General features: G+C 56.3%; 2 protein-coding genes across 7 annotated transcripts; both read left to right on the forward strand.

Annotated features, from left to right (window-relative positions):
* Positions 1 to 413: 413 nt before the first annotated feature.
* Positions 414 to 2,262, forward strand: Uqcr11 (ubiquinol-cytochrome c reductase, complex III subunit XI; the record flags this gene model as incomplete). Its single annotated transcript, XM_050123445.1, has 2 exons — positions 414 to 566; positions 2,114 to 2,262. A coding segment is annotated over one exon (123 nt), but the record flags the coding sequence as incomplete, so codon positions are not given.
* Positions 2,263 to 4,154: 1,892 nt separating this feature from the next.
* Positions 4,155 to 10,962, forward strand: Mbd3 (methyl-CpG binding domain protein 3). Of its 6 annotated transcripts, none has more exons than XM_050123355.1 (7): positions 4,155 to 4,506; positions 8,039 to 8,198; positions 8,347 to 8,568; positions 8,916 to 9,006; positions 9,418 to 9,595; positions 10,219 to 10,419; positions 10,501 to 10,962. In XM_050123355.1, exons 1-6 carry the CDS (start codon positions 4,397 to 4,399, stop codon positions 10,412 to 10,414), a joined length of 957 nt encoding a protein of 318 aa, XP_049979312.1. In that variant the 5' UTR covers positions 4,155 to 4,396; the 3' UTR covers positions 10,415 to 10,419; positions 10,501 to 10,962. The 6 variants fall into 6 exon arrangements, with proteins under 6 accessions (XP_049979312.1, XP_049979315.1, XP_049979313.1 ...); XM_050123358.1 differs by having other exon boundaries at positions 4,160 to 4,410; XM_050123356.1 differs by having other exon boundaries at positions 4,163 to 4,506; positions 10,234 to 10,419.
* The last annotated feature ends 2,288 nt before the right edge of the window (positions 10,963 to 13,250 follow it).

The raw sequence follows: 13,250 nt of genomic DNA on the forward strand, positions 1-13,250 counted from the left end.
TTTTTTTTTTTTTTTTTTTTTTTTTTTTTGGTTTTTTCGAGACAGGGTTTCTCTGAGGTTTTGGAGCCTGTCCTGGAACTAGCTCTTGTAGACCAGGCTGGTCTCGAACTCACAGAGATCCGCCTGCCTCTACCTCCCGCCTCCCGCCTCCCGAGTGCTGGGATTAAAGGCGTGGGCCACCACCGCCCGGTGACCAGAACCCAAGTTCTTTTTGTTTTGTTTGTTTTGTTTTTATGGTTTCTCTGTATAGCTATGACTTTTGGAGTTTTGGAGCCTGCCCTAGAAGACCAGGGCGGCCTTGAACTCAGAGATCCACCTGCCTCAGCCTCCCGAGTGCCCTGTAGGCGAGCACTGGGAAAGCCCTTGACTGACATCAGCGTGGGGTGTTCTCGTCTAACTGCCTCTGTCCCTCCAGGATCCCCACTGCCAGCATGTGGGGTGCCGTGGGTGCCGTGGGGCTGGTGTGGGCCACAGACTGGCGTTTGATCCTGGACTGGGTACCTTACATCAATGGCAAGTTTAAGAAGGATAATTAGGAAAACCCCGTCACACTCAGGATCTCCCTGGTGAGTCTGAGTGTTGGGCCTGATTGCTGTGGGGTGGGGGTTCTGGGGTAGCCAAGAGGTAGAGCGGGGGATCCCTCAGACCTTCCCACACCCAGGACTCCCTCAGCTGCTGAACTGGCTAGCGGCCTAGCTCGGAGCTGGTGCCCGAGGCAGTCCCTTGCCCCAGGCCTCTTGGGATAGGCTGAGGGTATGCAACACTGTCTTCATCGAGCCACGGCAAACTGGCTATTTTGCTTATGTTGAAAGTTTGATGCCCACAAGGCAGTCCTGTGTGGACCACTTGTGTGTGTGTGTACGTGTACACTTACATGTGTGCACACACTGGTATGAAGGCCAGGAATTGAGATGGGTACTGAACCTGAGCCCCCCACTTTGGCTAGGTTATCTGGCCAACCAGGAGCTCCCCGGAATCTGCTTGTCTGGTGCCATCTCTCTCCCAAGTGCTGGGCTACAGGCATGCACAGCAGTGCCTGGCTTTCATGAGGGACCAGAGATTCGAACTCAGTTCCTCATTCTTGCACAGCAGACTCCTCTCACTGGGCCATCTCCCTGCCTCTCTACTTTTTCAAACTTTTTTCCCCCGAGACAGGGTTTGGAGCCTGTCCTGGCACCTGCTCTGACTACTTCATTTTTTGCAAGGTGTGTATGTGTGCATGCATGTCCACAGAGACCAGAAGAGGACTCCAGCACCCCTGGCTTGGAGTCCCTGGTGGTTATGAGCTTCTCTGTGGTGCTGGGAACTGAACCTATGCGTGTCATCTGTACCTTACTCTCTGATTGGCTACAGCAGCCAACCATCTGGGTTTTCTGGACTGTCAGGTCCACATCCTATGGCAGACACCTTACCTACTGATCACGTCCCTAGTCCTCTTTCCTCACCTTACAGCTCAGTGACACTGTTGGGGTCATTCACAGAGCTCTGGGCCCCTGGGCTGGCTCCCTATACGCTCGGCTCAGCTGACGTAGTCCCCTTCCGCAGGCTCGCACCTGCTGTCAGCTCACCCGATGTCCCCTTCCCCAGGCTCACACCTGCAGTCAGCTCACCTGACCTCCTCCCCTTCCCCAGGCTCACACCTGCTGTCAGCTCACCTGACCTCGTCCTCTTNCAGCTCACCTGTTGTCATCCCCTTCCCCAGGCTCACACCTGCTGTCAGCTCACCTGTTGTCGTCCCTTTCCCCAGGCTCACACCTGCTGTCAGCTCACCTGTTGTCCCCTTCCCCAGGCTCACACCTGCTGTCAGCTCACCTGACCTCTTCCCCTTCCCCAGGCTCACACCTGTTGTCGTCCCCTTCCCCAGGCTCACACCTGCTGTCAGCTCACCTGACCTCCCCTTCCCCAGGCTCACACCTGCTGTCAGCTCACCTGTTGTCATCCCCTTCCCCAGGCTCACACCTGCTGTCAGCTCACCTGTTGTCGTCCCTTTCCCCAGGCTCACACCTGCTGTCAGCTCACCTGTTGTCCCCTTCCCCAGGCTCACACCTGCTGTCAGCTCACCTGACCTCTTCCCCTTCCCCAGGCTCACACCTGTTGTCGTCCCCTTCCCCAGGCTCACACCTGCTGTCTCAGGAACAGTTCAGCTTCGTGAAGGATGCTGAGGAAGCTGGACATGGCCAAGTCCCGCAGCTCCCGGGGAGCCTCTGCGCAGATGCACACTTGGGCTGCCTTGATGGGTGTACATTAAACCTTGTTCTCACACTTCCGACGCTCGGTCTTCTCGTGCCCTCTGCCTGGTTCCCCCTCGTCCTCAAGGCTTCCCCACTGCAAGGGTCCTTTCAGCACCCAGCATTTAGAGAGCTGGCAAGCAGAAATCCCACCACACTTAAGGAGCTTCTAGATGGAAAAGCACAGTTTGTTCTCCGGGCTGCCCAACAAGTCACTCTCTATTTTAATGGCTTTTAAATTAGTGTTCAGGGCCCCTGTGGCCACCACACCCAGCATAGTAGGGCTTCTTCCTTCAGGTTTAGTTTGTTTTTGAAACAGGGTCTTAGGTAGCCTAGGCTGGCCCCAAACTCAATATGTACCCAAGGCTGACCTTAAACTTACCTGACTGTCTCCACTTTACAAGTGCGGGGGTGACAGGTGTGACCGCCATGCCTGCGTTTGTGGGGGGGAGAATGGCTCCTAGGGCTTCCTGTATGGTAACACAGAGCTGAACCAAGGACGCTCCAGTCCTGGCACGATGGTACACATTTTCACCTAAGTATTTTATTTCCTGTGGGTTCCCGATAGAGTTGGCTGTGCGCTGACTTTGTCTCAGAGTCCTGAGTACAGTGCACCCACCTGTCTAATACATGGAGAGGCCAGCCTGTGCTACTTGAGACCTGGTCTCAAAAAAGGTGGGTGGTAAAGAGCACTTGTTCTTGTGGGACACCCAACACCTATTCTCAGCACTTCACGGTGCTCCAGGCTCAGGAGCTCCCTGCCCCCCTGGCCTCTGAGCACCAGACACACATGATGCACAGACGGACATGTAGGCAGAATATCCATACACATAAATCTTTAATAAAAACAACCCACCTAGGCCTGGTGATGCAGGCCTGGCATCCCAGCTGTGCAGGGTGCTCAAGCAGGGGGACTGGAGTTAAAGCCAGCTTGAGTGACCTTTGACTTCAGGGGTGGTCAAGCTGTGTCTTCCATGCTTGGAAGGCTGAGGTACGATGGGGGGAGAGCCTGTCCCAAACCAGGCTGGGGACAGGACGAGGCTCTGAGTGTGGTGGCACACACCTGCCATCCCAAGGTCTGTAAGGTTGGAAACGCCCTGGGCTACTTAAGAGGCCTTATTAGTTTTAAAAAATAATGCAGGAGGCAGTAACCTGCTTGCCACGCAAACATGAGAACATTGTCAGCACCCACAGGAAGCCCAGCAGGGAACCTCCCTGGCCAGCCAGTTTAGGCAAACGGTGAGCTACAGGTTGAGAGACTCGCCTGGGAAAATCAGATGTTTCTGGACAGGCAAAGTACAATTATTTTTTGAGACAGGGTCTATCTGTCCTGGAACTCACTATGTAGGCCAGGCTAGCCTCAGACTCGCACAGATCGGCCTAACCCTGTTTCCCGAGGGCTAGCACCGCCCGGCAAGAATAAACTTAAAAAACAGTTTTTGGAGCCGGGTGTGGTGGTGCTCGCCTGTCAACCAAACGTTTAGTGTAGAGGCTGGGGCAGGAGCCGCAAGGTAAGCAGGACTGGATTGGCGTTGCACCAGATCACAGCCACAATGGCCAAGAGACAGATAGGAGTCCCGCCAAAAGCACACTACGCAGGTGCAGGCGAGCGCGACCCCTGGACAGCCCGCCTGGCGGAAACGGTTGCAGCATGGAAGGGACTAGGTAGGTGCAGGACGCCTAAGGCGTTCAGAGCGCAAGCGCGGGCGCGGTCCCGCCTTCGTCACGCTGATTGGCTGTCCCCGCCGATTGGTCTCGCCGCCACGGGGCGTGTCCTGCCAATGCAGCTGGGCGGGGCCCGAGGGCGGCTCGGCGCGGAGGCGCCCGGGCTGATCCCATTGGCCTCACCGCCGCGGGGCGGGCCTTGCGAGCGCGTGGGGACGTGGCCGAGGCTGCGGCTGCGCAGACGCGCCCCACGCGCGGGCGGGTGGGCGGAGCGGCCCCCCCTAGCGGGGGCTGGGAAGCGCGGGGAGGGGGCCGAGCGGGTGGCAAAGCCGGCGCGCGCCCGGCTGGGGGCGGAGGGCGGAGGCCCGCGGGTCGGAACAGCCGCGGCGAGCGGCGGTGCCGGCGGAGGCAACCGAGGCGGCGACGAGCCTGGGGGTCGCGACTTGCAGCGGCGGCGGCATCGGCGACGGCGGGCCCCGAGGCGGGCGGAGAGCCGGGGCGCGATGGAGCGGAAGAGGTGGGAGTGCCCGGCGCTCCCGCAGGGCTGGGAAAGGGAAGAAGTGCCCAGGAGGTCGGGGCTGTCGGCCGGCCACAGGGATGTCTTTTACTATAGGTGAATGAGCGCGCCGGCCGCGCAGGGCCCCAACGGGCGCCTCCCAGCGGCCTCTGCGGCGGCCTGGGCGCCCCTACTGCGGGCCGCGGTCTGGGCCGGGCGACGTGCGTGCGAGAGTGCGTCCTACGTGCTAGACGTGGCCAGTGCGCACGCGCCAGCCTGGGCTCGCCGCTCAGTGCGCGTGCGTCCGACCCAGCGCCTGCCCTCCTGTTCGTGAGGGCCTCTCCGCGCTGCAGTCACTCAGCACGTGTGCGCCACGCGGGGCTTTCGCTGGCCCAGTACGCGTGCGCGCCGCCCGCGACTGCAGCCTCGCGGCTTCGCGCCCTCCTGTGGCGCGAGCTTTTGTCCTCTGCGGAGTCCGGGACCGTGCACGCCGGGCTAGGGGCGCCCGGCCTTGGCCAGACGCCGCTGGGAAGCAGGGGTGGGAGGGGGCTGGGCTGACCCTTTGACCCTTGAGGGGAATTCGCGGGTACCATAGCGGGGTTCCGGGGAGCAGGGCGAACTGCTCCAGGTGGCCTGGTTCCCCTCAGCTATGTATTTTTGCCTTTTTCTTTCTAAATGTCATTTTTGTGGTTCTTCTAAAGCCATCTCTTACTCGTTCCCCCAGAAGTAACATCTGCCATAGTGACTTCTGAGTACTGTGAACATTTAGCCTTTGTTGCTTTTGTGTCCAAGACTTTTTTTTTTTTTTTTGATGCAGTGTCTAGGTAGTAGTCTACGGAAACCAGGCTGCCTTGCAACCCACGGCTTTTTTTTTTTCTTTTTTTTTTTTTTTTTTTTTTTTGCGGTAGTGAAAACCCTGGGCCTCAGGCATGCAACTGGCCCCTTCCCCCATTTCAGTCAGGATTGCATGGGTGCTTTGTGCGGAGACTCGGCTGGCCCCTTGCTCTTGTACAGTCACGGGTTTAGATAAGGTTGGAACCAGAACCAACTCAGGTTCCCTTTGGGTTGAAATGAAGAAGGCCCTTGGTTCACAGAGGTCTGAGGGGGGCTGCAAATGGTGTCTCCAGGTCACATGTGCATGCGGCCCCGCCCCCTTCTCCCTGACTTGCCCAGCCTTGTTGGAGCTTGTTAACCCCGGGGGTTCTGTCTTCTGGAGTCCTTTAAGCCACGATCTCAAGTCTGCTACCTTCTTCCTGGAGCACTCAAAATTCTCCTCAGCCTGCAGCCGGCCTTGCCGCTAGAGAGCTGAGCTGTCACCACCTCTGTCTAAAGCACTGAGTGGTGAGAAACATAACTGGTGCTTGTTGGGACCTGTGCCCCTCCTCTTTTGGGAGGTGGTCCAAAGCCACCTTGTCCCCAGGCTGTAGTTATCCTCCTTGTCTCGTCCTCCTTTGCCCCAGGATAGCTACAAATGTCATCCAACTCATTTGTGCATAACATCATCACTGTCACGATTCTGCCCGGTTCCTCACACAGCCGGACACCATGTGAACTCTTAGGCCTGGAACCCTGTCCTGGTGTTACTGCAGGTCTACACTGCCTGCTGAGGGCAAGCTCGAGCTGCCCGGTCGGTGGGTTCAGTACATTTTCCCTCGGTAAGCTCTCAATAGACTTCTGTGTTGGGATCTGCAGAGCCACGCTCAGGAACAGTGTGTTACCAGGGCGTACCCACATGGGAAGTCGCTGCCACAGCCATTCTGACTTGAGTTTCTTTTGTATTTTTGAGACAGGATCTTGCTGTGTAGCTCAGACTGGCCTGGAACTTGGGGACTCTCCTTCCTCAGCCTCAAATGAGAGGCATGTGCCACCCTGCCTGGTTTGTTGATATGTTTTGACCTGTATGCCAGATTCGCTCATTAAGAGGCAGTGGGCTTTTAGCATGCTCAGACAGGTGGGGTCACCATCAAATATGATTGTGGAACATTTATCATTTTTAAATGAGTGCAGTCAGGATCAGGAAGCCTTCGCCTTACACTACCCCGTGCTCCCTCCCACCCCTTAAGCAGCTGCCAATCAAAGTCCTGAGCCTGGGTAGGGTCCACAAGATTGGATCTGAAGCTTGGTACATTATGTGGGCTCAGTGCTAGCTAACCCAGTGGTTTTGGGATTCCAGGCAGTATGGGCTAGGATGCCTCATGCTGGGATTTGCAGACTGGTAACATGCCAAGCCGCCGGCCAGCTGTTGCTGTGATTTCCTCACACTGGGGAATCTCTCCTGGCAGAGGATTCCAAGGGCTCTAGGATCCTGAGTATACCTGGGGCATTGTCTGTTTGGGCAGGACAGTCACATGCACGAGGTTCCCAACAGACAACACTATCTGAGCTATAAAGAGTTACAGTGATTGCCAGTGAAATGTAGCAACTGCCCGAGTGCCAAGCAGTCCTACCAGAGGCTCCCTGTGCCTGCAGAGGCTCCCTGCAGCTGCGGGGCTGAGACTGGTTGGACCCAGAGCTGCACACACGCTAGAGCACTCACTAGTGCACGCTCACCACTGTGCCACAGCCAGCCTGTCACCATTTCTGACTTTACTGATAACAAAGATTATGCAACTGTAAGACCAATCCCAGAACATTTCTAGCCCTAACAAATCTACTTGTTCTGGAACGTTCCCTATCCATGGGGTCCCCCCCCATGGTGTGGCCTTTTATGCCTGAGTATGATGTCCTCAGAGCTCCTGCATATTGTATGTCAAAGCTTTGCTCCTTTTCCTGGCTGAGTATCGCTCCAGCGTGCGGTGAGCTATGCATCTGGGACTACACAGGCTGCCCCCATCTTCTGACTCTGTGAGTGTTTAGCACGAGGTTGGGTGGGATCCACTTTCCAGAAGACACAGAATTTAGCCGGGGCAGTTAGGGGTTGTCAGACCTACCCCTGTCCTGTGTGCATGGGCTCAGGAGAACATGCCCGTACACGCGTGCCATTCCCACACTTGGGAGTTGATGGCAGCAAGTTTAAGGCTAGTCTGAAGTACGTAAGACCCTGTCTTAAAGCTGGGCGGTGGTGGCACACACCTTTAATCCCAGCACTTGGGAGGCAGAGGCAGGCGGATCTCTGAGTTCGAGACCAGCCTGGTCTACAAGAGCTAGTTCCAGGACAGGCTCCAAAACCACAGAGAAACCCTGTCTCGAAAAACCAAAAAAAAAAAAAAAGACCCTGTCTTAAAACCAATCAAAAAAAGCTGGGGTTCACTCAGTGTAGTCCTGAAGTCATGGGTCCTACCTTCAGCAACAGGCGATGGCCACTCAGGAGCTGGAAGCAGCAGGATCAGGAATTCTTGGCTGTATAGTGAGTTTTGAGGCCAGTCTGGGCTACATGAGACCTGTCCCCAAAATAAGCAAATAAATACAACCCTGTATTGGTGATTTCTGGGGAGCAAGAACTGGTTTCTGGCCTAGGCAGTTCCAAGCCCTCATAGGCCCCTTTGGGCTTTATCACATGTATTAGCTCAAGGCCCAACTTTTTAGGGCTGTTCTTACTGCTTGCTTTCCTCAAGACCTCTTGAAACCCTGAAGCATGGTGAACACTCCCTCCCAAGGGTGGTGGGTAGAGGGTGGGTCCTGCTCGGGCTGATCAACCTCCCTCCCGCAGCCCCAGCGGGAAGAAGTTCCGCAGCAAGCCACAGCTGGCACGCTACCTGGGCGGCTCCATGGACCTCAGCACCTTCGACTTCCGCACGGGAAAAATGCTGATGAATAAGATGAATAAGAGCCGCCAGCGCGTGCGCTACGACTCCTCCAACCAGGTCAAGGTGAGGACGGTGACGTAGACAGGGGGCGGGCCCCCGGGTTAGCCACCATCGCCATCGAGTCAGTACCTCCACTGGCAGAAGCATGGCGCGCATTTGGTTTGGTGGGTGGGAGATCTGCCCGCCTGATCGCCCACCTAACACCATTCAGGCTCTGGCTAAACGCCTCCCTGCCCCCTCCAACCCTCCATGGACCCTGGTCGGAGCGGCCCGCTGCAGAGTCTTCTCCCCCCAGGGCAAGCCTGACCTGAACACCGCACTGCCTGTACGGCAGACTGCATCCATCTTCAAGCAACCCGTGACAAAGATCACCAACCACCCCAGCAATAAGGTGAAGAGCGACCCACAGAAGGCGGTGGACCAGCCGAGGCAGGTGAGGCTCACCCTTGTTGGAAACCTCGAGTTTTCGTACTAAAGCTCCTCCTTTAGGGGTGGAGGGAGCCAATGATGAGCGAGAAAGGCAAGCGCCCTGCCCCAGAGCTGCAACCCCGGCTAAGATCGCATTTACTCTTTAGAGAGAACCACACGGGCTAAGCACAGTAAGAAAGCCTCTTTAAAAAAGACAAAACAAAACAGCGTAATAAAAGCCTAGGCTCCTCTCTGTTTTTCAGCCCTATTTGTAAACACCTCTAGGGCCCCTGAAGGCTGGTCTGGATGGGTGGGGTCAAGGCAGGGCTCCGCCTACCTCTGCTTCCTGTAACCTTGCCTCTCTCCCTAAAGCTGTTCTGGGAGAAGAAACTGAGTGGCTTGAGCGCCTTTGACATCGCCGAGGAGCTTGTCAGAACCATGGACCTGCCCAAGGGCCTGCAGGGTAAGCTGGGGCGGGTAGCCGCTGCCCTCTGGACGTTGATAAAATGGGTGAGGTTTTTTGTTTTGTTTATTTAAAGATTGTGTGTGTGTGTGTGCCTGTGCGGGTTTATTTGTACCATATGCATGCACGAAATAACGGAGGCCTGAAGGCATCAGATACCCGGCGACTGGAGATAGTGTGTTGTGAGCACTGATGTGGGTGCTGTGAAGTACTTCCGGGTCCTCTGGAATAATAATAGTAAGCACTGTGTGCTAGCCATCCCTCTAGACTCTGTGGGACCCTGGCATGCCTCAGGCTCAGAAGCCTTTGCCTGGGGATACAGGCTTTGTTGGTGGGGCCTCTGGATTGCCTTCTTGTCTTCTGACAGAGGCTAGCCTGTGAGGTGATCCTGCCCACACTGTCCTTCCGCAGGGGTGGGCCCGGGCTGCACAGATGAAACGCTGCTGTCCGCCATCGCCAGTGCACTGCACACCAGCACCCTACCCATCACAGGCCAGCTCTCTGCAGCCGTGGAGAAGAATCCTGGTGTGTGGCTGAACACTGCGCAGCCACTGTGCAAAGCTTTCATGGTGACTGATGACGACATCAGGTAACTGGTGGCCCTTACACCACCACCCCCAATTTTCACAGTTAGTCATGGCGGGGATGCAGGGCAGACCAGCAACTTCCTCGGTTCTAGCACAGGAATGTGCTAGAATGGCTGGGGTCAGGTGGGACCTGGGTAAGACAGTGAGGTTTAATCTTGGCTCAGTAACCATGACTACCACAGGCCTGGGAGAATCAAGAAACTGACAAGCTGGGTGGGGCGGGGCTGGGCCTGAGTACAACCCTCAGGAAGGGTTCGAGGCTTGGCTGGTAATGGCCAGGGAAGTGGAGGACTTTACGTGGCTTTGATCCCCTGGGGCAAGACTTCAGGACAAGAGGCCCTGGACCTTGAAGAGCTTGCCTGGGTTTCCTGCCTCACACCAGGGTGGGTCAGGACAGACAGGACCCTGTGGAACTAGATTTGGGTCCCATAGTGGCTCCAAGGTCCAGCACTTGCCGCTCTGTGTGGACGTGGGCCTGCAGCTGACTGTAGCCTGTGGCTTCCACGTAGCTTAGATGTGAGAAGCTGAAAATGTTAGACCAGCCGTGGCTTGAGCTGATGGGGAAGCTGTGTGGAGTTTCTGGAAGGGTTGGTGGTGGCACGCCCGTGCCCGTGTGCCCTGTCAGAGTGTATGTCCCCAGGAAGCAGGAGGAGCTGGTGCAGCAGGTGCGCAAACGCCTGGAAGAGGCGCTGATGGCCGACATGCTGGCCCACGTGGAGGAGCTGGCCCGTGACGGGGACGCACCACTGGACAAGGCCTGCACTGAGGACGATGAAGATGAAGATGAGGAAGATGATGAACCAGAGCCTGAGCGTGTCTAGCGCAGGTGGTGCAGGACAGGGTGATAGGGTGCCGGCGCCCCGTTCCCTAGTCAGGCTGCTAATGACTTCCCTTCTGCCATTTCCAGATGTCCCGGCCAAGTTCAGGTTGCAGACCTCCCTCAGCCTTGCCTGGACCTGGTGGAGGCCAAGGCAGCAGGCAGCAAGCCTCCATCTTCTTCCCAGGGCCTTTTCCAGCTGCCGGGTCTCAGTGCAGGGAGCCCCCTGTGGGCCTTGGACTCATTTGCTCCTGTGCTTCCTGGCAAGAAACCCCACACTGAAAACTGAAGGTCGGAGCCCCACTTGGGAGGTGGCCTCATCGCTACCTTCCTGCGTCCTCATCATAGGAACAGGCCCTGCTTGGCACCAAGGACACCAAGGAGCTACAAGCTTTGTTGGGCACTGGAGGGAGGTTTTGGTTCCTGCCTTTCAATGTCGGATCAGGGTCTAGGCTGCTGCCAGTCTCGGGTTGCTCAGCCTCCCAGAGCTGAGGGCCAGCAAGCAGCCAGGAACTCGGTTTCCTTCAATAAACCTATGGTAGGGACTTCTCAGCCTCTGACCTCTCACTCCATGAGCCACAGCTCCAACGAGGGTGCCTGGTGAGCCCACAGTGCCCGCTGCTGAAGCCATGGGACTCACCTGCTTCTGAGCCTGTGGGGTCACCCATCAGACCCTTCAACGGTTCTGCAGAGCACACCAGGGTCTCCTCCGGGCTGTACAGCATCCAAGGCTAAGAGCTGGTGCCTCTGCCTGTCCTCACCCACAAGGACCACCCTTCCTGTCACTGGGTTGTACCAGGGCAGCCTCCTCCAACAAAGTTGCCACTCTTGTGTGGGTCAAACTGTAGACAGTTCTGGGTTCTCTGGTACTGACTGTAGTGACCTGTGCCACCCCAGAGGATCCGGAGTTGGTAAGTTTCCTCCGGAACAGGGACTAGTGACCCCAGCATCTGTGGGTGGGATGCAGGTGTGGCTTCCCCGAGGTTCCATTCCATAGAGCCCACTGGCCTGGGGTAGACAGCTCTGGAATGCCGTCACCCTGCTGCCCCACCAATGAGAGGACTCCCATCTTACCCTCCACTGTGAGACCTGCTTTCCTTGGGCAGCTCTGCATCCATCAGACAGGACCAGTCCTGCCCTGGTGACACTGTTCCCCCACAGGACCTAGCCGCCCAAAGAAAGGCACCCTGTGTCTAGGCTCTAAGTCACCGGTGGCCCCAACAGGCCAAGAGACAGTACAACCTCTGGTGGGACACCCTGTGGTGGGTTTTGGGCTAAAGACCCTCAGGTGCCTTGAGAGCAGGGATGGATCCCTGCTCCTAATCTGCAACGTGGTTGAGGGCTCAGTCTGGTGACTAGGTGGTTCAAGGGCACCTCGCTGTCCCAGGAGGTGGGGATGGAGTCTCTGCACCCGAGCAGGTGCATGGGGCACCCTCCAGTCCTTCCCAACTGTACAAGCCATGTGCTGGGAGCTGTGGGGTAAGGGTCATGATGATACGGCCTCTCGTGATGATGGGATATTGTGGAACTACATGGAGGTAGTTAAGTATCTGGTCCTGGGGTTGGGACCCATGGCATTATACTAATCAGAGGGGAGAGATCCTCAACACTGATTCCTGCAGCCATTTTCAAGTGAATCAAAGGACTCTCCAAATTTAGCTTTACTATTATATGTGAAGCCTGAAGTGTCAAGAGCACTTATGTGCTGGCTTCAGCAAGGTGTCCTGCAGGGTCACATACCTTTAATTCCAGGGCACTGGGGTGAATGTCAAAGGACTGTATGTGTGCTGTGTACATAGAGGCCAGAAGAGGGCGCCAGAACCCTAGGGCTGGAGTTGAGATAGTTGTGAGCCACTGTGTGGGTGCAGGGAATTGAACCCGAGTCTACTGGAAAGCAGCCATGGTTGAGTTAAGAAGCATCATCTCTCCAGCTCTCCATATTTAGTTCTTAATTTGGAGATGGGGCAGGGAACCTAGGGCTAAGGGCGTGAGGGGATGTGCTCTCCTGCTGAGACACCACCAACCCCCACCCCAGCCAAGTGCCCAAGCCGGAAGTGCCCAGTTTAGTCAGTTTGTGTTATTTTACTTTATTGGTTTGTTTGTATGTTGTTCATGCTCCCCCCTCACTGGTGTGCACCTGCATACAGGTGGCTAGCAGCATTCTGGGGTCATTCCTCGGGTATTGTCCATCAGATGACTCTCGGGGCAGGCCCCACAAGCTTCTACATACCTGTGTCTTGGGGGTGTCACACACCTTTAAGTACTTCAGACCCCGTGAACACAATCTCACTCCTGGAGTCACTCACACTCCAGACAAACCCCACACTTCAGCCCCACACTGTCCCTTTCTGCCAGTGCTGGGATGCCAGGACTCCCTGCATACCTGGCGAGAGCCCAGCTAGTGTCTTGCTGTGATGTTTGTAGACACAATCTCCCTCTAGACCAGGCAGCCTGGAACTCTGAGAGATCCCCTGCCCTCCCTCCCGAGTGCCGGGACTAAAGATATGCCACCACACACTCAGTTCACGCTTCAATTTTTTAACTTAAAAAAATGTGTACTTGCCTGAATTTATGTCTTTGCATCATAAGCCAACAGGAGCCCACAGAGGTCCGACAGAGGTCTGACAAGGGCGTTGGTCCCCTGGAAATGGAATTACATGCAGCTGTGAGCTGCTATGTGGATGCTGGGAACTGGACCTCAGTCCTCTGCAAGAGTAGTAAGCACTCTTACACAGCCCCTCACACCATTGCTCTCTAGCTCAGCTCAGGGTTGAGGCTGGAGCTGCTGACCAGGGATCTGCCTCCCTCCTGGTGCTGGGATTACAAGCACACTGTGGTAA

The sequence above is a fragment of the Alexandromys fortis genome, unplaced genomic scaffold, assembly GCF_014885135.2.
Source record: "Alexandromys fortis isolate MF-2015 unplaced genomic scaffold, M_Fortis_MF-2015_v1.1 scaffold_221, whole genome shotgun sequence".
Classification (NCBI taxonomy): domain Eukaryota; kingdom Metazoa; phylum Chordata; class Mammalia; order Rodentia; family Cricetidae; genus Alexandromys; species Alexandromys fortis.

Bases quoted from the DNA above. Each gene is read 5' to 3' on its own strand.
- Mbd3 (XM_050123355.1), top strand. From the start codon at position 4,397: ATGGAGCGGAAGAGGTGGGAGTGCCCGGCGCTCCCGCAGGGCTGGGAA. The intron at 8,199-8,346 runs GTGAGGACGGTG...AACACCATTCAG, and splicing joins ACTCCTCCAACCAGGTCAAG to GCTCTGGCTAAACGCCTCCC. The intron at 8,569-8,915 runs GTGAGGCTCACC...CTCTCCCTAAAG, and splicing joins CGGTGGACCAGCCGAGGCAG to CTGTTCTGGGAGAAGAAACT.